Source organism: Podarcis raffonei, chromosome 6 (assembly GCF_027172205.1).
Source record: "Podarcis raffonei isolate rPodRaf1 chromosome 6, rPodRaf1.pri, whole genome shotgun sequence".
Taxonomy (NCBI): Eukaryota; Metazoa; Chordata; class Lepidosauria; order Squamata; family Lacertidae; genus Podarcis; species Podarcis raffonei.
In genome coordinates, this window is record NC_070607.1 from 7,715,609 (window position 1) to 7,739,750 (window position 24,142).

At 44.7% G+C, this 24,142-nt stretch overlaps 1 protein-coding gene across 4 annotated transcripts in view; it reads left to right on the top strand.

Moving 5' to 3' along the window:
* Positions 1-24,142, top strand: part of CACNA1E (calcium voltage-gated channel subunit alpha1 E) — a 484,689-nt gene that overhangs the window by 456,738 nt on the left and 3,809 nt on the right. For 2 of the 4 annotated variants that reach the window (XM_053391316.1, XM_053391315.1), the window contains 6 exons: positions 2,667-2,774; positions 3,874-3,974; positions 4,972-5,078; positions 10,326-10,434; positions 14,379-14,507; positions 17,382-17,562. In XM_053391316.1, the coding sequence (XP_053247291.1) occupies positions 2,667-2,774; positions 3,874-3,974; positions 4,972-5,078; positions 10,326-10,434; positions 14,379-14,507; positions 17,382-17,562 (735 nt within the window). The remainder of the gene's footprint in view (positions 1-2,666; positions 2,775-3,873; positions 3,975-4,971; positions 5,079-10,325; positions 10,435-14,378; positions 14,508-17,381; positions 17,563-24,142) is intronic. The other 2 variants (XM_053391319.1, XM_053391317.1) reach the window with 1 other exon arrangement.

A 24,142-nucleotide genomic window follows, 5' to 3' on the forward strand; every position in this document is an offset into this window, starting at 1 on the left:
TATAGATGTGATGGATGCCTATTGGCTTGTCGCTTCCTGCAAGCGCTGAAATAGTGGCGCATCTGTCTTCCCATGTTGTATAGGGATATCCGCAAAGCTTTTGCTTAGCTTCTCCCAGGGCTTCACAACTTTTCCATTCTCAATCTGACCTAAAAACTACTGACACTGAAAGCGGGAGGCTGGTGACAGCACGTCTGTGTGGGATGGCTTTAGGATCAGAATCTGAATGGAGCCACCAGGATCAGCTTTTTGGGATTAACAGAAGGCTTGTGTGGGTTGCAGTAGGCCTGGTATCTTAAACGAGGGACCGGCAGTGTGTATAATAAGATAATTTTGAAAGTTGTATGTAGGGCTTATGTAGGGGGGGAAGTAGATTTCCTGCATTATTGACACCAATGTGTCTTAATTCCCAACCATTTGAATTTTACTTGCAACTCTGAAAGAACTGTTGGTTTTGATACCTGTTGTAGCTTTCTGAAGCTTTCCTGTATGTGAAAGGATCTAATCTGGAAGGGGGAAAACCATTTCTGCCCTGCAGGTTGGGAGGTGGAAATTAGTTTTGGCAGGGATGCCGGGACTTAACCCCTGCACAGCTAAACTTGCCAGACCATTGCTAAATGAAGACAAGTTATTGTCAGGAGCTCGTCCTACACTCAGGTAGGACCCTGACAGAGATACATACCTGACTGGCATGTTCTCTCCCTCCTGGTCAATCGTTCGGGAGCTTCAAAAGCTTTCTTTAGCCTGAACATCACAGTGACGGATGCCAACAGACACCGGCACATTTAGGGATCCGCAGAGTCTTTGCAGCTTGCGTAACAGACCTCAGCAACTCAGCATTTTGGCTAATCTACTTTATTTACATATAAACACACATGGAGCACTGCAACATGGCTCCCTCTCTCTCTAGCATCAGACAGCAAAGAGAAAGAACAAAGGACAATAGTCCCACTTCACGGAACACAGTAACACAAACATCCTGTCTCCGTCACTTCCCACTCTGTGGAGTCAAAGCATACACCGTCATATGATAGACAACAATCCCATGACTGAAATCATGGAGCAGGAATTCTAACAGTTACCATGTCCTTGGGCCCACAGTCTCACAATGGGAAGAAAAATGGTAACTGTGTTAAACCTGGATGCCAGGAGTCCATTCATTTTGGCTGACCTTGCTACCCAGTTAGAATCTGTGGCTGTCTCTCTCCCAGTACCACGAGGGCCGAGTGAGACGTCTCATTTTGGGTGTCATTAAAGGATAATACATTTTTTAGCTATTTAATTTGTTGTTGTTCCAGGGAGAGGTGCTTCTGAGAGTCTCTGCTTCTCGTGCCAAAATAACTTGGCCAACACTGGGTACCTTATCTTGCAGAGTGGGACATTTGCTGTTGTACCTCAAGAAGCAACATGTCTTGGGCTGGCTCTCCACCCTCCTCTCCATCAAGAGAGGGGAGGAGTCTTGTCTTTGACGCTCTGAGCATTGGAGGTACCCGAAATCAGCCATGCTGCTTCTGGGTGCCTCCAAGGCCCAGTGTTGACAGCAGAAGCTCTAGATTAAATATACTATATATGGTTGCCCCTGTGCATTGATGGGCCTCTGTTGATGTTTGTGTTCAGTTCTGTACTGAACTCTTCCCTTCTCGGTAATTCTGTATTTCTTCCTGCTGAGGCACTGTGATACAGTGGACCAGAGGTTACATTTGGGCCAGGTATTCTGGTCTTTGAATCCTTGTACAGTCATGAGGTTGACTGTGTGGCCTTTGGGCAAGTCACGTGCTCTCAGCCTCACATATTTCACTGTTGTTGTCAGGATAAAAAATATGAAACACACCCCTCCACCCACTGCACATCCACCTGAGTTTTTTTTTATTATTCAAAAATTTTATTGATTTTCACAAAATTATAAACACACAAACACATAAACAAACAAACATAAATCATAACCTTATTAAAACTAATCTTATTAACATTGTTAAATGACTTCCTAGTATCCCCCTAGTTGAATTTCAATGTATATCATTTTAATGGTTTTCCAAATCAGTATTCTTATAAAATTAACTTAATCACTTAACATCTTTCTTTCTTTCCAATTCAGCATTAGACATATTAATTCATCACGTTGCATATTTAAATCCTAAGCCTATCTGCTAATTGCAAGCTTTTTCCAATTAAATTAACTTAACATATTTAACTAAATAATCATTAAATTTCATCCATTCTTCCTGGTACTCCTCCTCCTTCTGGTCACAGACACTTCTGGTCAGGTCGGCTAGCTCCAAAAAATCCATCATCTTCATCTGCCATTCTTCCACTGTTGGTACTTCTTGCATTTTCCACTTCTTAGCTAATAAGGTTCGAGCAGCAGTTGTGGCATACAAAAATAATTTAACATCTCTCTTGGGCAATTCCAAAACTGTTATTCCAAGAAGAAAGGCCTCTGGTTTCTTTATAAATGTATATTTCAACATTTTTTTCAATTCATTATAAATCTTTTCCCAGAAGTCTTTCACCTTGGGACAAGTCCACCACATATGATAGAAGGTACTGCACATCCACCTGAGTTTCTTTGGGAAAGAGTGGGGTGCAGATCTGATCGATAATGTGTGCCATTGCTTAACATTTCTCCGAGTGGTTTTTCAGTTTCATTTTGACCCACTTTCTCCTAGGCGGTGCAGACTGGCAACAGCTGGACTCCGAGCTCCAGAAAGAGATTTTGACCATCTGGCCTCACCTTTCACAGAAGATGCTGGACCTGTTGGTGCCTATGCCAAAAAGTGAGTTATTGTTTAGGCATTGCGGCTGCCAGGTCCTTATGATGACAGGACTGGGATGTGGAAGACTGGAAGAAGTAGGAAACTGTAGATGGTTGGAAGGTTGGATGGATGCAAAGAGAAATATGCTTGGTTGCCAAAGAGTGAAAAAGGAAAGGGAGATAAACGATCACATTTACCTCCTGATTCCTGGCCATTTACTTTGCAGATATTTTATGACCGTTCAGTGCTTTTTCCTGGGGGTACGCAGGGGTACACATACCCCTAAACATGTTGTGGATATAAGTTTGGCCTCATTGAGGGGCAGTATTTCAATATGAGTAGGAAAACAAGAGTACCCCTAAACATTATTTTTTTTAGAAAAAAAGCAATGTGACAGTCTATCCTCCATCTTTAGGTCCCAGGCATAAACATGAGAATGAAATTCTGAAGTGTTTTCCTGCTAAGTCTCACCTCCAAATAGCCAACCTTTGGAGCAATTCACACACAGAGAGAAACACACACACACAGTGGTGTCACAATGGGGGGCGGGGGGGCAGTGCGCCCCGGACACCATGTCTGGGGGGGTGACAAGAAGGCACCTTGCGGTGGCACAAGCAGCCATCGGGCAGCCGCATGTGAAGGGTCCTCCATTTGCAGCTGCAGCCACGAGCAGAGCGTCCCGGCACCATACATACGGCGCTGGAGCGCTGCTGCCAGCAAACCGCTGTGTACAGCGCATGTGTGGGCGCCGCTACGTACAGCACATGTGTAGTATGTAGCGATGTCGCACATGCGCCCTACATAGCGACATCCCACCCCAGGTGTCACGACGCCTTCGTTAGCCCCTGCACACACACACGCACACCTGCACACTTTTAAATTCAGTTTTAGGGGGGGAAATTAGGCCTGAACAGAAAGACACATTTTTCAGAAGGTGCCGCAAACAGATATCCAGTGGCACCTCAATATTCACAGAGCGAAGGGCGTTCCTTTGTGTAATGAACTTGTGTGGTTGCTTCACAGCCATGCAATGACTCCTGATTCAACTTTCTACACAGCTGCCATTGCACCTTGAAGAGCGTCATTTCTGTTAACATAGAACTCTGCCTTTTACTTCCAGCTACGGACCTGACAGTTGGAAAAATCTATGCAGCCATGATGATAATGGACTATTATAAGCAGAGTAAAGCTAAAAAACAAAGGCAGCAACTGGAAGAACAGGTACAGGTCCACTGCAAGTAACAGCAATCCTACTGCGTTGAGGGTTGAAAGTTTATGGAAGGTCAGCTGGGGGTTATTTGTGCAGGAGTTAACAGATGACTTCCAACCTATTGATGCATTCCATATTCGGTTTTTCATGATTGCCTTAACTGTTAGGCTTGTTTTCTGCTGTTTCTCCAAAGAGCTCATCTTGACTTATTTACAGTTCCCAGCTAACCTTCCATTCAGGCAATTTACAAGGCAATGGTGGTCCTAGGAATAAATGGGCAGGGGGCATCACAGAAGGGGGTCAACTGTGTCTCCCATACTGGATTCCAGAAGGAACAAGCCATAGCATATGTCACATTAATGCCTCCATCCCCGGGGGCGGGGGGGTGCATTCCCTGAAGTGAATGCCATCAATTGTGACATCCCACTCCAGCCCATATAAACCATGCTTACAGCCTTACTGTAGTTCATGAGCAAAGGAGAAGGCATGATTTTTCTTATAAGTAACCACAAAGGCTTAGAAATTCCCCCCAGTGCAGCTCATCTTACAGGACCAGATCAGATTGGGGGAAACTCTAGCAGTTCCCCCCTCCTTTCCCCTGCAGTGGTACCTATTTATCTACTTGCACTGGTGTGCTTTTGAATTGCTAGGTTGGCAGGAGCTGGGGCAGAGCAACGGGAGCTCATTCCATCGCGGGGATTCGAACTGCCAACCTTCCGATCAGCAAGGCCAAGAGGCTCAGTGGTTTAGACCACAGCGCCACCCGCGTCCTATGGCCAGAGGAAGAGAGGGGAGGGCAGGGGAAAGGATTCAGCTGCTCTGACTCACACCTTTAGTTGTAAGATACACACACCCAACCGACTTCAGATGTGCATGCCGAAGAGGTGCAGTTCCCTATCACAACTAGATTCACCCTGAAGAAACACCGTGGTGTTGTTTATTTACCAATCTGTATTTTGCATTGAAACTATTCCCCCCTCCCCTTTTTTATTATTATTTTGAATTCAGAAAAATGCCCCAATGTTCCAGCGCATGGAGCCTTCCTCTCTTCCTCAGGAGATCATTTCTAATGCCAAAGCTTTGCCTTACCTCCAGCAAGATACCCTTTCAGGACTGTAAGTGTAGATGTTTGAGTAAAATGACATGTCCATGTGGGCATATCTGTGTATTCGTGCTGCGATTGTGTTCTTCTTTAAATGGCACTAAAGATACAAAGCGCTCTTCCCAGGCTAAGGGTGGGAGAGAATTATAAATTTGGACTTTCTGTGATCTGCAGGGGAGGAGAGCATCTGTGGGAGAGTTGTCCCGCCTGCTTGCTCCGATGCAGTTTAGCAAGGGAGAGGGACAACCGATAGACTGTTCCCCTCCTCCACTGCAAGAAAATAATTCAGTTTGCATTTTAACATGGGCCTACTTAATTTGTACTCCACAACTAATACAGCGGTACCTCGGGTTACATACACTTCAGATTACATATGCTTCAGGTTACAGACTTCGCTAACCCAGAAATAGTACCTCAGGTTAAGAACTTTAATTCAGGATGAGAACAGAAATCGTGCTCCGGCGGCACAGTGGCAGCAGGAGGCCCCATTAGCTAAAGTGGTGCTTCAGGTTAAGAACAGTTTCAGGTTAAGAACGGACCTCCAGAACAAATTAAGTACTTAACCTGAGGTACTACTGTGCAAGAACCGTAATTCAGCTGTCCTTCACAGTTTGCGTTTTGTGAGGCAGCTCTCCAACAAATTTATGCATGCAAAATGTGAAGAGGAAGAGGAACTGCACACACAAAAAATGCATGATGTGCTGGAAAATTGCTTTCAAAAGTGTGTGTGTGTTTTAGTCACCATAGATAGCTCAGTTGGTAGAGCGTGGTGCTCTTAATCTCAAGTGGGTTTGAGCCCCATGTTGGACGAAAGATTCCTGCATCACAAGGGGTTGGACTTGATTACCCTCATTGTCCCTACGAAGTCTACAATTCTGTGTTTCTTCATGAAGCAAAACTGCATATGCTGGGAGTGTGCAGATCTTTGTGGTACCGCAAACTGATGCAGGAATGGAGAATGCCTGGAGAAGAGGAGGTCGAGGGGTGATATGATAGCCATGTTCAAATACAGTGGTGCCTCGCAAGACGAAAATAATCCGTTCCGCGAGTCTCTTCGTCTAGCGGTTTTTTCGTCTTGCGAAGCAACCCTATTAGCGGATTAGCGCTATTAGCGGCTTAGCGGCTATTAAAGGCTTAGCGGCTTAGCGGCTAAAAGGCTATTAGCAGCTTAGCGGCTAAAAGGCTATTAGCTGCTTAGCGGCTTAGAAAAAGGGGGGGGGCGAAAAAAATCGCAAGACTCGCAAGACGTTTCCGTCTTGCAAAGCAAGCCCATAGGGAAAATCGTCTTGCGAAGCGCATCGAAAAATGGAAAACCCTTTCGTCTAGCGGGTTTTTCGTCTTGCAAGGCATTCGTCTTGCGGGGCACCACTGTATATAAAAGGATGTCGTATAGAGGAGGGAGAAAGGTTGTTTTCTGCTGCTCCAGAGAAGCGGACACGGAGCAATGGATCCAAACTACAAGAAAGAAGATTCCACCTAAACATTAGGAAGAACTTCCTGACAGTAAGAGCTGTTCGACAGTGGAATTTGCTGCCAAGGAGTGTGGTGGAGTCTCCTTCTTTGGAGGTCTTTAAGCAGAGGCTTGACAACCATATGTCAGGAGTGCTCTGATGGTGTTTCCTGCTTGGCAGGGGGTTGGACTCGATGGCCCTTGTGGTCTATTCCAACTCTATGATTCTAACGGGGCAAAAAATGTCTGAAGAATGGAGAAATGAGAAGCAGAGGAACCAGAATTGACATAAACATCTTTCCGTATTCCAAATGAGGCACTCGACGTATGACGGCCATACCCCATTCAACTGAGTTTACAGGTGGTGTAAAAATTGGGGTTTGGCTTTTGCTGCCCAATTCTCCATGGGGCTCTGTGTCCCCCAAGTCCATGATCGGTCAGAGAAGAATGGATAGAGGCAGGATCCAGTGGAAAGCAAGGCAGATATTTATTTTCTGTTGCAATAGAGTTCTCTCCCCTCCTTGCAAGGAGGGAGAGACCCTGAACAAAAGTGTGCAGGAACCTTTAAAGACTTTGGACATTGCCCAACCCCCTTAGCCAAAGACCACCCCAAAATCATCATAAATACATCACAGGAGGTGGGTCCACAGCAGAAATCCTGTCTTCCAGGATACCTGATAATGGTCACTGACTGCGTTACCTGGGCAGCCTGGCCTTTCTTTTGTGATGGTTAATATTTTAGTTCCTGAATTCAGGTCACAGGCTCACCCTATTCATACACGAATACACCCTTAAGACCGGATTTGTAGGTGAAAAGACAGTGGGAAGGCTTTCCTCATTTGCCTCCCTTACTGCAGAGGAATATTTTGAGGTTAATGGGAGAGTCAAAATAGCTTCAGGATTACTCTCCTGCACTATTTCAGACACATGGTTTATATCATTGGTTGGCATCCTAAGGCCCAGGGGCTGGATCCGGCCCGATCGCCTTCTAAATCCGGCCCCCAGACGGACCGGGAATCAGTGTGTTTTTACATGAGTAGAATGTGTCCTTTTATTTAAAATGCATAGGAATTCGTTCATCCCCCCCAAAAAAAAAATAGTCTGCACCCCCCACAAGGTCTGAGGGACAGTGGACTGGCCCCCTGCTGAAAAAGTTTGCTGACCCCTGGTTTATATATTTAGATATGTGTCCATTTATGAATATTTATTCTACATTTGAGACCTAAGAATTCTTGTAACACAGTTCAGACAATATTGCCATCCCCTTGTAGAATCAGCCGATATTTTACCAGCGACTGTTACCTGTTTTTCCCCTACCATGGAAATTCCGATTTGAAAAGAATGGAACCGTTGCAAAAACTCCACAGGTGTGGCTGTTCCTTGTTGCTATTTTCCCTTATTTTTCTTCAAGCGCCTCCTGCTGGTTTCTGCCTGATTAATTGCTTCCTCTTTCCACTGCTGCTAATCTGACCCCCCTCCAATTAGAGAATTCCTGTTGCTTCGTGTGTGTGTGTGTGTGTGTGTGTGTGTGTGTGTGTGTGTGTGTGTAATTACTCTTGCTGCAAAGGGGGAAGGAATTACAGTTTCTTAGAAAGGGCAGAACGTTAACTCTTCTTTTAGCGGAGAAAATTCACAACCAGAGAGAAAGTCACTCTGCATGAACTGTTTTCTGTGGCGCGCACGCGTGTGTGTGTGTGTGTGTGGCAGGGGGGTGGGTGGAGAAGGAACAACTTCTAGAAATGGAAAACACCAGAAGGTTTTCTATTGGGAATAGTACCAGGAAGTTTAAAGGAAGAAGAAGACAAGACATGATATTTGTACGCAACAGTAACCGCAAGGCTATTGATTGCAAAAAATTGGAAAAGTGGTATTATGCCGACAAAAATAGAGTGGCTTGCCAAATTATTGGAGTACTACAATATATCCAAAATTATGGGAGAAATTGGAAGGATCTCAAAAGAGAAGATAGACAAGGACTGGAAGGTGTTTAAAGGATACTTGCAAAATTATATTGGAAAATCAGAGCTCCTATTAGAATAAACAAGCTCCGTTATAAATACCGAAATACTAAATAAGATGGATAACAATGTGTAATAGAAAAAGAAGCATGAAATTAGGGTAAAGGTGTGTGAAAGAAAGTAATAGAAGTGGAAAGAAATTGCAATTGAGTAGATTGGAAGTCTAACACAAAGGTGGGGTGAGGGGTGGTGGATGGCGATGGGGAAAGGAATTATCTGTGGGACTGAATGCAGGTATGTTTGAACATTTTTAAGGATTGTATGAAATGTATGTTTGTATATTCGCAATATGTCTGTATTTTATAATAATAATAAAAAAATATTTTAAAAAAATTAGAAATGATTAAGTAATCAGGAGGAGGAGTTGGGAGAAAGGTGAGGAGGCTCACACCTGCTATGTGACCAAAACATAACAGAATGTGCATGTGGGGGAACAGCATATATCCTCTGCTGCAAAATAAAAGGGGAAAGCAACAATTAAAAGAATGCTACCAGCTCTCCATCTGAAAGTGCCAAAAGACGTAACAGAAATAACCAATAAATGGGAGACAAATCTGAATTGGGTCTTACCATGGCAAGTGCATCATTCTAGGGAACAGAGGCAATCATGTGTACAGTGCTATCAGCAGTGTTTTCCACGACAAGAGAGACTCAGCGTGTTCCCAATATAATCTACAGTAGATGCAAAATTGCAAAGAAACCAGCCCTGATCATGAAGGCTGAATGAGAGAAAAGGCCAGAATGGCCCCTCGTTCCTTTTCCATTCCTCCTCCAAAGTTTTCCAAATCCTGTGCTATGTCAAGGCATAGCCTCTCTCCCTGCCATTCAAAGTCTGAATGTGGAACAACAACAACAAGCCATTGATAGCATTTTTCGAACTCTACATGCAGTCTAGAAATAACTTCAAATGAAAATGTTATTCAAAGAAACCCCCTGCATGTACAAAACATTATTCCAGCAACATATAGGCCACTGTGGAAAAGGTTTTCTCTGATTCAGCCCTTGTTAAATCACTTTTGGCTTGTCAACCAACTGTACATAAGTACTACATTTACTTGGGCATATTTATTTGGAAGGAAAGTACAGCTGTACAGGTGACACTATTGATTAAAGAAACAAAACATCTGATGGGGCAGGTTTGAAGACGGCGGTGTTTTTTAATCTTTTGCTGCTGTGTGCAAATTAAAATTGGCTTTCTTATCCTTCCTGCACAATCTAGGTTCATAAGCCCATTGAGTTTAACAGGACATAGTTAAGTTGCATGTGTGACCTCTCCCCCTTGGAATAAACAGGATTAAAGTGGACCTTACTTTGGCTGGATCATGCCCCTTGTGTTTATTAATATATGGCTAGCTTAACAATAGTAATAAAACCATAACACCTTAAAAGGTCCAGCGGCTTCTCCCAAAGAGAACTCCACAAACTCCACACAGAGAAGGCCCCGTTTCTCCTCTAAACGAACATTTACTTCTAATGGCAGTGGCCTCTGGAGATCTTCGTAGAATTGTAGAATTCTAGAGTTGGACGGGACCATGAGGATCAACTAGTCCAACCCCTGCAATCTTTTGCCCAATGTGAGGCTCAAACTCACGACCTTGAGATCAATAATCTCATGCTCTACTAGCTGAGCTATCCACTGTGCCGCAGAGAAGGCATGTTGTTCATCGTGGAGTGAGGTTCTTAATGAAATGCTGCAAGATCTTCTGTTTGGCGGGAGTCAGAGAAATAACCGACAGGCGTTGAACCATCAGAGTTTTGTGTTCTTTCATTTGAAGCTAGGTTAACTTTACAGGAGCAGCAGGAGCGGGTTCCCTTCCCTGAGCCCACTCTCTCCCCAAGAGATATTCCAGCTGGCTTGCATGGATCCGTCCCATGGGGAATATCAAGAGCAGCAATCTCTGGTAAGTCCATTTATGAATGTTTCTTGTGCTATCCTGTTGCGTGGAGAGTTCCCACCCCCAGTGGAAATAATGACACATGACACAATTGTTAAGGTTAATGAGGCCACAACTTTATTGGTTACAGGTGATGAGCGGTATTGGCTTAAGCATTGGTCCTAACCGACTATATCCGACTTCAGCCCGTCCGCTTGAAGTCCAGGAAGGGTTAACCACCAGTAGGGGGAGCCCTGCTGATGCACATCAACTAGGAACTCCCCCGGGGTCACCGATTGGGGACGTGCCTTAGGCCCTCACCTCCATAGGCTTTGGACAGGGCCACGCCCCCTGGAATCCTTTATCGGACTACCCTTCAATATACGGGGCAGGAGGCACTACCTCCCCTCTTCCATCTACAGAGCAATACCAATGCCTAACTGCCAATACCAAGAAAGTTGTGATGATTTGCTACATGGTAGGCAAAAGCCAAGTGGCTGGTGCCAATTTGCCAAGTAGAAAAATTCCTACCAGGCCCCTCAACGGTGACCAACCAAGGTCCATAGCAAGGTCAAAGAAAGAAAACCTTATAGGGCGCGAGGGTGGCAGCTGGCAGGCGGCAAAGAGGGAGATCCCTGGTTGCGTCCTGGTTTAAATAGGGCAGGACACATCCCCAGAGCCAGCCGATTGGCTGGCCAGGAGGTGACGCAGCTGGGAATCCCCCCAATTGTGAGTTGGGGCCGTGAAGCCCGCAACTCCACCTCCTCCACAGGGCTTTTTGCACTGCTTCATGTGAAATCCTGGCACTTTGGGGTGCCGTCTGGGGTCCAAGCATCAGTGTGCTTGCCTATATAGACAGCTTTACTAATCTTACCTCTTCTCTCCTTCTAGACCTTTATTCCTAGGAAATATTCTGCCAGTCTTTCCAAAAGCCATCCTGTGGGGTGTTGTATTGAAACTGGGGCAGGTTTAATTCCCTCCCCTTTGTTTATTTATATTCACCTCAAGAGGATAAAAAAAGATACGAGTTCTCCAAAATCCTGTCTGGTCACACCCTGAGCCATTCTTGTTGAACGGCAAGGGTGCCGTTTCAGTTAGAGAAAAGGAGGAGAGCTGTGATGATTGTTGGGAACATGCGCCTCCATTCCTGGATTCGTCTCTGATAGGATCATTGGGAAGCCAAGAGCAGCTGACTTGAAGAAGATTAGACTACAGAGTACAACCAGGATCAGGCCTGAATATTGGGCAGGTTTTACAAGAAGAAGAGTGAACCTCTCTGTACGCCAGGCAACGGTATTCGTCTGGGAAATATCCACTCCTTGTCTGTCCTCTTAGAGACCTATCAAGGGGTGCTGATGTCATAGCTGCACAACTATGATAGGCCTAATGAAGGAACCTAACTACTCTCTGAGTACCACCAACACACTCAGCCATCAGAGTTTGCCCCTGTCCTACAACCACCTAGAAAGGAGATTTCTGGTAGGCAGGACCTCTTGTCTGTTCTTGATAGGAATCAGGGTACTACATGGGATCTTTACTACAGTTCTCATGAGGTATACAAAAGTAACAACAGATGCTCACAAAATATATTGCTTTGTCCATCTTATAATCTGAAATGTATTCAAAAGCTTGAACATCACTAGGTGTTGCCTTTCCTTCCTCTTCCATACCCAAATAAAACATGGTGCAGTGGTACCTCTGGTTACAAACGCTTCTGGTTATGAACGCTTCAGGTTACGTACTAATCTGGAAGTAGCTGCTCCTGGCTGCAAACTTTGCCCCAGGTTGCGAATGGAAATTGCGCACCAGAGGCGTGCATGCAGCGGGAGGCCCCATTAGTGTAAGCGCACCTCAGCATAAGAACGGTTTCAGCTTAAGAACGGACCTCCGGAACGAATTAAGTCCGTAACCAGAGGTAGCACTGTATCTGTGCACTATGTGCAATCAGACAGGTTTTTCTTTTCAAAAGCAGGAGTTCCTTCAACACTATTTTATACCTATTCATATTCATTGGATTATTTCCCTGCCCTTCTCCATAAGGCCTCAGCACAGGTTACAACAATAGAATATACAATTATAAAAACACATAAAACTGTTGCTTTCAACTGTTTCTTAGAGATTCTAAGAGACTTTTAACCTTAATGAATGTTCAGTGATGATTCTAGCAACTAGAGAATCAGTGAATGGATAAGCCCTGCTGGAAGGTACAATCATTTTTGCGACTGTAAATCCTTTGGCTACAGACAGACATGTTTTGCAGAAGTTTAGAAATGCAAAATGTATGCAAACTACCGATTAATAATCAAGTCAGATCTTTGGGATGCTATCAGTGGTTACTTCTGGCTTAAGCTAGTTTTAAAAAAATTCATTGTTCATTGAAACTGTTGATAATGCCGGTCTTTTCACAGGTTGGTTTCCTCTCATTTTGAAGTCATTTCATCAGGTGGTTTACCCAGGGTTAAAAAAAACCAACAGTATCCAGTGCTTCTGGGTTTGTGTTCATCATGTCTCACTGCTGGTGTCCATGCTGCAAAACTAAACTGTTTAGTCACATCACACAAATGTGAACATATGCCTCTGACCCAAACATACACTCAACTTTTCAGTCGGCAGCACTAGTGTCTGTGTGTGTGTATATGGTTGTGCGTGTGTGCACATCTGTGTGCCACCCATGACACTTGTTGCACTTCAGTGCTATATAAGTGTGCCTCTCCAGTCTGCTCTGTGTGCTTCTCAGAGTGTAAAGTTTGTATCACACACAAAACATACAGTGTGCATCCTCGTGCTCTTTCCCACTTCAGCCTGAAACAAGAAACTGCAGGCAATCTTTTGCCAGACTCTTCTGTGTGATGTCACTCCTAGTAGTGACATACTGGGCTGGTTTGTATAAGGCTAGGTGAACCTTAGGCTTCAAGAAGGAATTCAGATGGTGTCCCTTCTCTTTTCGATGATCTCACCGTGTCGTCTGAACCTGGAAAAATGTGGTTAATCTTAACCATGGTTTATGGAATCCTGGACAAACTCTGGTTAATCTTAACCATGGTTTATTGAATCCTAACCATGGTTTATGGAAACAGGCCTACTTCAAACCATAGTTTGTGATTCTGGCTTGTTCTTACTATAGTTAAGATTAACTATAGTTTAAGGATTGGATGACATGTTAAACTATGGTTTATCTAAAATGGAAGCTGAAGCTTTCAGTCTCCCCACTGCAGCCATGCTGGGGGGGGGGGGGGAGGAAAGGTGTAACATGTGAACTGAGGGCACGCTGTCGCTCACCCTCACAAGGCTAAACAGTGGTTGCATGCAATCTGAGCCACTGTTCCCTGATCTCCCCCCACCCAATAAAATAATTATATTATTTATCATATTGCCCCTAACAAAAAGAGAAATAATGAAAATGGGCATCCAACAAAAATATCCCAACATTTTGTGCATGTCCAGAAAAGTCGTTACTTATTGATCAGATAGAGAGAAACACACATAATCTGCTGGGCTTTAAAAAAATCATAGAACAGAGCCCACAGAGTGCATAGATCTGGCATCAAGAGCATTTCTGCCAGTGAAAGTGCTTTGAGAATTGCAGCTGGAGATAAACCAGAAAGGCACAGAAATCCAGCCCAGTGGTTCCCTTTGAATGTCATTGATTTAAATCCAAACTGATGTCCAAAAAACCCACACACCATCCAATAGGAAGAAAAAGCTGTGCTGGATTTCCACACTCAGATAGACTGAAACCAATGCACCTGTTACTGTTAAATATTCCTAAGCACACTTCCTTGCTTGCTAGTGAGTCCCAACGCGCTTAGGATTTCAGTCTCCTGCTCCCTTTCTTGGCAGCATAAAGCACTGTGTTTAAGTACACTTCTAAAGCCATTCCTAATGCACTGATGAAAAAGTCATTGGCAGCAGATGGCAACCTGTGTGATCAAAGCAAAACCCCATGAGCTTGGCTGTGTGTTTATTTCCAGGAGCCAGAGGTTAGAGAGTTTAAAAGAGTGCAGCCCTCTAACTGTGGCAGCTACCTCCCGGTGGATACTCAGGAACGAGCTGTATCTGGGAGGGCCTCTTCCATGCCACGCCTGACTGTGGATCCCCAGGTAAAACCAAGTGAAACAATGACTGAACAAACAGGAATTTAGCATGACATGAGATGCATGAACCTTTCCCACAGGAGGCTGATGCTTAGCTTTAGGGTGCATAGGCTAAAATCTGTCACTGGTGTCATTTGAGTTGGCCGCCTATGAGGCAGTCCTCCATCCCCTTCGACAAAAGAGTTGGAACGCTCTGCGGTGTCCCACCAAGACAGGGAATATACTCTCTAACCACCCACTTTGCAGATGGAGAACTGGAATGCAGAATTAGTAACTTGTCCAAGGCCACCATGAGGCAAAGCAGGGAATCAGCCCTTCTGTTGCTCAGCTTTCACACTAATCCTTCCTGCCACCTTCTTCCAAGACTGCAGTGAAACGTGGCAGGTTTATGCTTTGCGGAAAACCACCTTCCTGCTCTCCTTCAACCAAGACTGTTGCTGGTGGCAGCAAGAATGGCGACAGTTTGGAAGAGCCCTTCTCCCACCCGGAAAGTATTTATTTATTTTCTTGGCATAGCCGCCACCTCTTTCAAATCTATTCCCATCGTCCTAAGACACTTGTCTACATGGCTGCCACCAAGCATTCTGTCCTGATCAGTCTTGGCCATACTTCATCTCTTTGTCTGTTGAGCCAGGGTTTGTTTTTCCCCCTGTCTGTCCGTCTCCTAATCATTTTTGATTAACAGAGAGATACACACTTTCCCAGGTTTGTAATCTTAAGCCTATGCTCCTTTGCGGTAATTAAACTCTCACTCTCAGCTTGAAGGGCCCTTGTTTGCAAAAGTTGTTGTCAACGTCTGTTGTGTCAGCCTGGCAGTGCTTGCATAAGCAAATTGTGAGGGAAGCGGGGACTTTGTACCCTTCAGTCATTCTGCTGAGAAATCTGTGCTTGACAACAATGGCAACTTGACAGCTGAGTTCTGCTGTTGCTCCCTTGGCGCAACCATTTCCAGTTCCAGAAAATCGCACCCTAAAGTGTCGTTGTCCCCCCTCGATTCTAGACACAGAGAGGGGCATCTGATAACAGCTGGCTGGACCCACAGGAAGGAGAACGATAGAAAGCAAAACCAGAGTTTATAGGAAGGCAGGAGCTTCCAGATGGAAGGGTAGAATGAATGGGAAGGGAAGGGAATCTCAAAAGTAATGAAATAAACCTAGGAGCAAACGGGAAAAGGGGGCAGGAAGTAGGCTGAGAATGGACTTGGTGAAAAGGCAAAAGATGAGAACCGTATTTTTCGCTCTATAGGACGCACTTTTCCCCTCCAAAAATGAAGGGGAAATCTGTGTGCGTCCTATGGGACGAATGCAGGCTTTCGCTGAAGCTTGGAGAGCGAGGGGGGTCGGTGCGCACCAACCCCTCTCGCTCTCCAGGCTTCAGGAAGCTATCAGCAGCCTGCCGCCCGGAGCACGGGGCACACTGAAGCCGCGGCTGGGGGGGAATATTTGTTTTTCTTTATCCCCCCCCCCAAAAAAAAACCTAGGTGCATCCTATGGGCCAGTGCGTCCTATAGGGCGAAAAATACAGTAAATGAGTTAGGAGTGGAAAAAAGAAGGCTTTTGCTAGCAGAAAATTAAGGACTGGATTTATAAATGAGAAAGAGCAAACTGCCAGAAGAGGTGTTTTGTTTTTTGTTTTTGTTTTTTTTAATGATAGCTATGGGAATTAAATGGAGAATTTGACATTATTCAAATTCAAGGCCTCATTCTCACAGGTGAAGCTATATCTGGGCTGCCTTGCTTCAGACTGCAAGGGTGCGCTCATGTGAATTAAACGTTCCTTCATACAAAAGAAACAGCCAGGATATAGAAACCAGCATGTCAGAGGGAAAGAGGACAGTTTTGTACACCCAGGGAATTTTTAAGTGAGGGAAAGCATTCAGTCCCCCAGCGACTGAAATAGTAGGGCTCAGACTATCACTTACCATTTCAGTGAAAAGCAGATTCAAAACAGAGCCAGACAGATAATCTGAAGCTGGGAGACACTAGGTGTTGCTAGCAAAAGCAGTATTTGCAGGAGGACATACCATTTTTATTCCAAGGCAGAATTTCAACTAGTGATCAGCCTTCTTGAGCAAATCAGAGCAAGCCATCCAGAGCCCAGACTCCTTTTCTCAGATGAGGAGAATGGCCAGAGTCTATTGGAAGGTGAAGATGCTCACGCTCCCCCTTTCAAACTCCCATGTAGTCCTCCCCCCCTTAATTATTAAGTTTTGTTCTGCCATTAACAACCCCAGCCCTCCCTCAAAAGAGAGAACCCAGAGTGTTTCAGGGGTATTTGAAATGAACTATCAGCACCCAGTAGATAAAATATACTCTGCTATTGCTTGATAATATAGCATGTCCCATATCCGCCCATTTCTACCTGCCAAGTCCAGATTCTGTGCAAGTTTTCAGCCTGACTCTGAAATCTGCTGATGTGATTTGACACAGCAGATTTCAGGAGCTGGTCCATTCATGTAAGTTGAGCAGGACATCCTGTAATAGATGGATCTACAGAGACTCACCGGACATGAGTTCCAGTAGTTGCCATCAGGAATTGGGGGGAACAGAGTCTTATTCAGTCCTTAAATCTAAAATTCTAGTCTGTCGCTACTTACGAGGAAGTGTGGGACATCAGGGGGGCAGTTGCTGTCATTCTACCAGTATGTTAATTCTGTTAACATAATCATAATTAGAAGTACATGCCCGCCACAAAATTCAGTGGGAGCGGCTCCTCCAGACCCATCTGCTGTTAAGTGTCTTTACACTTTCCCAAACTAGGTAAATCCTTGTGACATTATATATCCTGAACTAGTAATAGCAAATCTGCCTCCTGAACAGCAGCAGACCCTTGCTAATCATCCTGCACCCCCCACCCACCCCCCATGGGATCCATTTCCAGGTGGTTACAGATCCAGGCTCCATGCGACGCTCCTTTTCTACTATTCGAGACAAGCGGACGAACACCTCCTGGTTAGATGAGTTCTCCATGGAAAGGAGCAGCGAAAACACCTACAAGTCTCGCCGGCGCAGTTACCATTCTGCACTACACCTGTCTTCAAGGCGCCTCAACACAGATTCAGGTAAATGGGAACAGGAGTGAGATGGAGCTTTTTTTTTAAAAAAAAAATGTCATATATTGATTTGTAGTAACACTTGAGACTGGAGACTCTGAGATCACACCGTCTCAATTCCTTCCCCAGTAAAGGCCAGGAGAGTTATCTTTGTATTAGAAAACGAATGTGGCCCATTAACATTTGCTCAGGTTGTGTAGCTAACTTCTGAAATGAGAATGTCACGGTAAACTCCTCTCCTGCTAAAATCCATGACCCCTGGGTTAGCAACACTGGGAAATTGCTTTTAGCTGGATCTTGGGGGAACTAAGCCATTTCCAAGGGATGTAGTGAGAGGTGTTTTACATTTGTGTGTTCAGACCCAGAAACCTCCCCCCTAAATAAATTCACACTTGACTCAAATTTTGGTTTTGGTTTTTGGCAGAATTTAGGCCACAACTTTATTGATTACAGAAAGTGACTGGTTGCATAGGCTCTGGTTCGACTAGCTCCCTGCCATGCAGGTAGCGCTGACCCAGGACACCAGCATAGGTCAGCCAAGGGTGAACACCTGGATAAGCGGAAAGCCGGGAACAGGCTATCTCTGCCACCCAAATGTCCCCCTGGACTCAGGCACAGGCACAACCCCCTCTCAGGGGTTGACCAAACCATCAAGTCCCTGGATTCCTTTAACGGAATACCCTTCACATAGGGATGGTGAGAGCGTTCTCCCACCTGAACCAGAGCCTATCCGCAACCTTACAAGTTGTGACAATTTGCTACGTGGCAGGCGAAACCCAAATGGCAACAGCCAATCAGCCAAGTGGGCAAAATTCCTGCCGTGCCCCTGTCCCAAGGACAGACGACACACGACGACATAGCAAGGTCAAGCGCAAAGCCCTAAAAGTAGGGAGAGGTGGGCAGGTGTTCTGAATGCACGCGCCGAAAGAGGAAGCTCTGGGTCACGTGCCTGGGCATAAATAGGTCCCTCAAACCGTTTGGACTGTGTTCCATTGGCCAGATTGCACCCAGCTTTGAGGGACCTACCAATCGGGTGTTGTGGCTGACCAATTGTACCCACCCACAATACAGGGTGTCGGTTTTCCAGGTCTCACAGCAATACGTGCCCTCTTTAAGGGAGGACCTGATATATGGAACTGACACATTCCAAGGGAAAGGACACGCATTGACAATAGAGGTGCAGAGTGCTTATCAATATATAACATTAAAAAATTACTTTGGGACACTGTGACACTAATATGCCCATTTTTTGTGCACCTGCATTTTTAACCTTGGCTGGCAGAGTCAAAGGAAATTTGGCAAGCTTACTCAGAAAATTCCCCTAACAGGCTAAATCCATTTTTACTATCTTTTTGTACAAAATCTTACAGTGTTGTACACACCATGAAATACAGCTTTCCATGGTAATTTAGCTGGTGCCTAGCTACCACTAAATAAAGCGGAACAATTGGCTGTCTACAACATTTGCTCAGCCCATCCCGAAATGGTTATCTACATCACTGAGTCTCTCTTCTAGTTTACTTCCAATGTCCTCACAGAGCTTGTTTTCTGTAATGCAGGTACCAAGTGGACTTTCTTCACTTCCCCACTTTTGTGTATATGTGTTTGTTATGTACTGAGTTGAATAGGATCCAAACTGCAGCAGTCTGATTGGTCCTAAAACAATAGGATCCAAAAGGCAGCAGTCTGATTGGTCCTAGAACAATAGGATTCAGAATGCAGCAGTCTGATTGGTCCTAGAACAATGCAGCAGTATGATTGGTTGGCAGAAACTACCCAATCATGCTCCAGATAGAAGTGAATCCACAACCTGATTGGCTTACAGTAGAATTCCGGAATTAGCCAATCATGTGCAGCCCATTGTGTAAATAATGTATATAAAGCAGATACTTTGAGGGGACTTTCATTCATTCCTCCTCACCACTATGAGCTGAATAAAGAGCGACTCTGAGTATATTTCAGTGTTACATTCGTATTTCTTGTGTGTGGATATTGCAGATTTGTCACTGGTGAATTCCATCTTATTATTTGCAGCCAAATCCTTCTGAATTATTCTGTTGCCAAAAGTGTAGGGAGCCACCTGTAAACTTTGTATTAACCGCAGATTTTTGGCAAGCCTACCTTATTGTTTTGTCCAAGTTGTTAATTATATTTTTTAAGGATGGCGCCGCCAAGATAACCTCTTGTTGCTCTCCTTATTGTTACTGTCAAATGCCAATTGTGAATTCTGTTCTATAATAGTTCTATAATAGTTCAAGGTGCAATAGACCAAAAATACACTAAGATGTCACACATTAAAAACTTCCCTGAACAGGGCTGCCTTAAGATGTCTTCTGAATGTCAGGTAGTTGTTTTTCTCTTTGACATCTGGTGGTAGGGCGTTCCACAGGGTGGGCGCCACTACCAAGAAGGCCCTCTGCCTGGTTCCCTGTAGCTTTGCTTCTCGCAATGAGGGAACCGCCAGAAGGCCCTCAGTGCTGGACCTCAGCATCACGGCAGAATGATGGGGGTGGAGACGCCTCTTCAGGTATACTGGACCGAGGCTGTTTAGTGCTTTAAAGGTCAACACCAACACTTTGAATTGTGCTCGGAAACGTACTGGGAGCCAATGTAGGTCTTTCAAGACCGGTGTTATGTGGTCTCGGCAGCCGCCCCCAGTCACCAGTCTAGCTGCCGCATTCTGGATTAGTTGTAGTCTTCGGGTCACCTTCAAAGGTAGCCCCACATAGAGCGCATTGCAGTAGTCCAAACGGGAGATAACTAGAGCATGCACCACTTTGGCGAGACAGTCTGCGGGCAGGTAGGGTCTCAGCCTGCGTACCAGATGGAGCTGGTAGACAGCTGCCCTGGATACAGAATTGACCTGCGCCTCCATGGACAGCTGTGAGTCCAAAATGACTCCCAGGCTGCGCACCTGGTCCTTCAGGGGCACAGTTACCCCATTCAGGACCAGGGAGTCTTCCACACCAGCCCGCCCTCTGTCCCCCAAAAAGAGTACTTCTGTCTTGTCAGGATTCAACCTCAATCCATTAGCCACCATCCATCCTCCAACCGCCTCCAGGCAGTTCAACTGTGCAGACATTTCAGTTCTGGCTACAATTAATCCACTGAGCACACAGGGGTAAGCTTTGGCTGTGATTTAAAGGGATCGCTCATCTTCCTTGAGTTTATGCCTTCGGAAGACTTAAATTTGTTTTTTTTGTTTTTTTTAAAAGATATTTATTAAAATTTTCCACTTTAATACATTAAAAAAATCAAAAAAGAAAAACAAAAAAGTTTAAAAACACATAGAGTTCACAATCCTTATTTTTCTATAACATATTTCCCTGACTTCCCCACACCTCCCCTTCTTATATTCCAATTCCAATTGTTAGTTCAGCAAGTTCTTATCCCTAATTTTTTACCTTTTTCTATTTAGTTCATTTTAAAAAGGCCAATTTTACCTTATAAACATCAATATTTATACATCAGTACTCATTCTTAAAACCTTTTTCTAAAGTCGACCCAAATTCCCTTCCACGACTTCCCCAATTTTCATACAAATAACAAAACAGAGTAAAAACAAAAACAGATTGTAATTATGCACCCTTTGGATTCCCAAACTCCACCACCCCCTTTCCCGGTTTCAATCCCCAACAAATGTCCATCAGTCTTAATCTACTATCAGCCTGGAGATCTCACATCCGAGGCTCTTAATTCTCTCTCAATTCCTCTCTGCCGGTTTTTTTGATAGTCCTTAGTATTAAACACCAGATCTCGGAGAAGCTCTAGCCCAGTGGGATCCATGTTTCTTCCAGCCAGACCTCCATACTTAAAAGTGGAGCCCAAATCTTGTTTCTTACTCCTTTCAAGTCCAAATGTCCCCAAAGCTCCAACTTCCACCTTAATCAGATTTGTAATCCTTGGATCTTCAGATCTCCACATAAGGAGATCTCTCCATTCTTCAATCTCCAATTCAAACCAGATTTTCGACATCAAGTTCTTATTTTCCTTTGTAGCCATCATGTCAGGCCTCTGGCTCTCCTTTGTCATCTGCAGCATTACAGCTCCTCCTTCCTTTTCCTCAGGAACAACATATGTCTCTTTCTCCACTCTCAAAGCTCTCAAGTTTCTCTTCTTGTCCAGCTGCATGGACTTCCTGAGTCAAGTCCTTATCAAATTCAATGAGTTTATTTACTGTTAAATCCAGAGTTGCAACATTTGGCCTTGTAACTTTCCCAAGAGAACAAAAACTCTGTCCAATTTAGCTTGTATTTTCCCCCCTTCAGCCATTCTTGTAATGTCCCAAAACCCCCTCTAGAGGGATTTTGGTTACTTAATATTCCTTCCAGTTCAAATCCAAAAGTCAAGTTAGTTTGTATCAGTTCTTCCTTGTTTTCAACAAATTATAACCAAATTGTAACAAATGTAACCAGCAGAGACAACAGAAACAAAGTTCTCTTTTTCAGTCTTGACAGCTAATTTGACAGCTGTCAAACTCTTCAATACCTCTTCAACAGGCTCTCTCGCGGATCACTCCCGGGTCCGGGGGGGTGGCACTTCAGCTCCCAAAAATAGCTCTTATCCTCCAGTAAGATTTATTATACTGCCAAATCGTGAAATTAATGTCTTTTACCCAATAAAAAAGAAAAGATTCTCTCGACCTTAGTTAGCGGGTCCTTGCTTTAGATTATTTACAAGACAGGGAGACGGGCTTCCTGTTTGCGCCTTCCCCGATCGTGCCTAATTAAAAAAAAAAAAAAATTCCTTTGCAAATCCAATTTCCGTACTACTCACGGGTTGTTGCTTTAAAGTCCAATTACTCACAAGAAGAAGTCAGCGCTCTCCGGCCATGGCAATGCGGCTTCACTCCGCAGGAGAAGCAGTCGACTCTCAGCACTGCGCCGCTCACCCCGTCCCCCGTTCCGAAGCCTTTAAAAAGGCTCCTTCGCAGGTCGGGGGGCGCAAATGGTGCCCGCCGAGTCACCAGGTTCACAGGCTTCACCGCCTGTGATTTTTAAGGGTCCCCACGTCGCCGCAGCGGGAAGACCCAAATCCTGCGGAGCCGATTCCCTCCGGAGCTCGGAAGGAATCCGCCATTCGCCAAAGACTTAAATTCGGAAGACTTTAAGGTATGCAGCTTTAATTTTGCATGCCCAGTTTTCCTAACTGATGAGTTCAGCTTATGTTGAAGTAGAAAGATTTTGCAGAGAATGGGCTTGGAAACAAGATAGCAGCAAGCAGCCAATTTAAGACCAGGACAGGTTGGAGTAAACCCAAAGAGAGCTTGGCAAGCAAAGAATCATTTGGAACGTGCTCATGAAATGAATGCAGAGCCTTAGTTGCTGTACGTAGGATTTTGGGTGTTGTAGACTTGCTTCTTTGTATGTGTGAGAAGAAGTGGGTTGCAGCATTCTGCACATCTAGGTGCAGGCATGCTGCAGTTTAGGGACGCGGATGGCGCCCTGGGTTAAACCACAGAGCCTAGGACTTGCCGATCAGAAGGTCGGTGGTTCGAATCCCCGCGACGGGGTGAGCTCCCATTGCTCGGTCCCTGCTCCTGCCAACCTAGCTGTTCGAAAGCACGTCAAAGTGCAAGTAGATAAATAGGTACCACTCCGGCGGGAAGGTAAACGGCGTTTCCGTGTGCTGCTCTGGTTCGCCAGAAGCGGCTTAGCCATGCTGGCCACATGACCTGGAAGCTGTACGCCGGCTCCCTTGGCCAAGAAAGCGAGATGAGCACCGCAACCCCAGAGTCGGCCACGACTGGACCTAATGGTCAGGGGTCCCTTTACCTTTACCTTATGCTGCAGTTTGGTACAGCCATAAAGAAGGGAGCTGAGGAGTTTAGGCAAAGGTGTAACAATACTAAAGCGCTGCTCTCTCGAAGGCTATGCTGAACGAGGGGGAAATTGGCAGATCTGCCAGCACCGAGGGGAGTGGAAATGAAAACTGCATTACCTCCTTCAAAAAGCTGTACTGGGAGCTTTGCAAATATGGTCCCGAGACAAAAGGATGCTTAGGAAGTCTTCCTTCTGGTTTTCACAATTTCCGTTCCATACTCACTTTGAACATGGGCCTCATCTGCCATTTTAGAAGTGGCAAATGACCCACTATTCAGGCTGTGTTACTCTGGCACCAAGCAGGTGTAGCAAGAAAATAAGACTTTTGGTGCTGTTTCATTTTGAGCTTTGTAACCCTGTTGCAGAAGTGGGCATATTATGTACTAAGCTTGGATCCTAGAACAATAGGCAAGTAGGATCCTAGAATTCAACAAATGATTGCCTTGCAGGAAAAGACCAATCAGGCTCCAGGAGGGAAGCAGAATCAGCCAATCAGACGGGACTCATTGTGTAAAAAATGTATATCTTATAACAATCTAATGCAATACAAGAATGTGATAATAAAACAAAACTTTAAAATAAGCAATCTACATCAAATAAAGTAACATTCAACTATTATTAGAATAGTACAAAATAATAATATCAACATATAAAAGTTAAAGAGAAATTCACTCAAAGTTACAAGAAATAATTTCTAAACTATAATCAATAAAACAATGGCAAGTCACAGTACATAAAATAATACAATACAGTGGTACTTCGGGTTA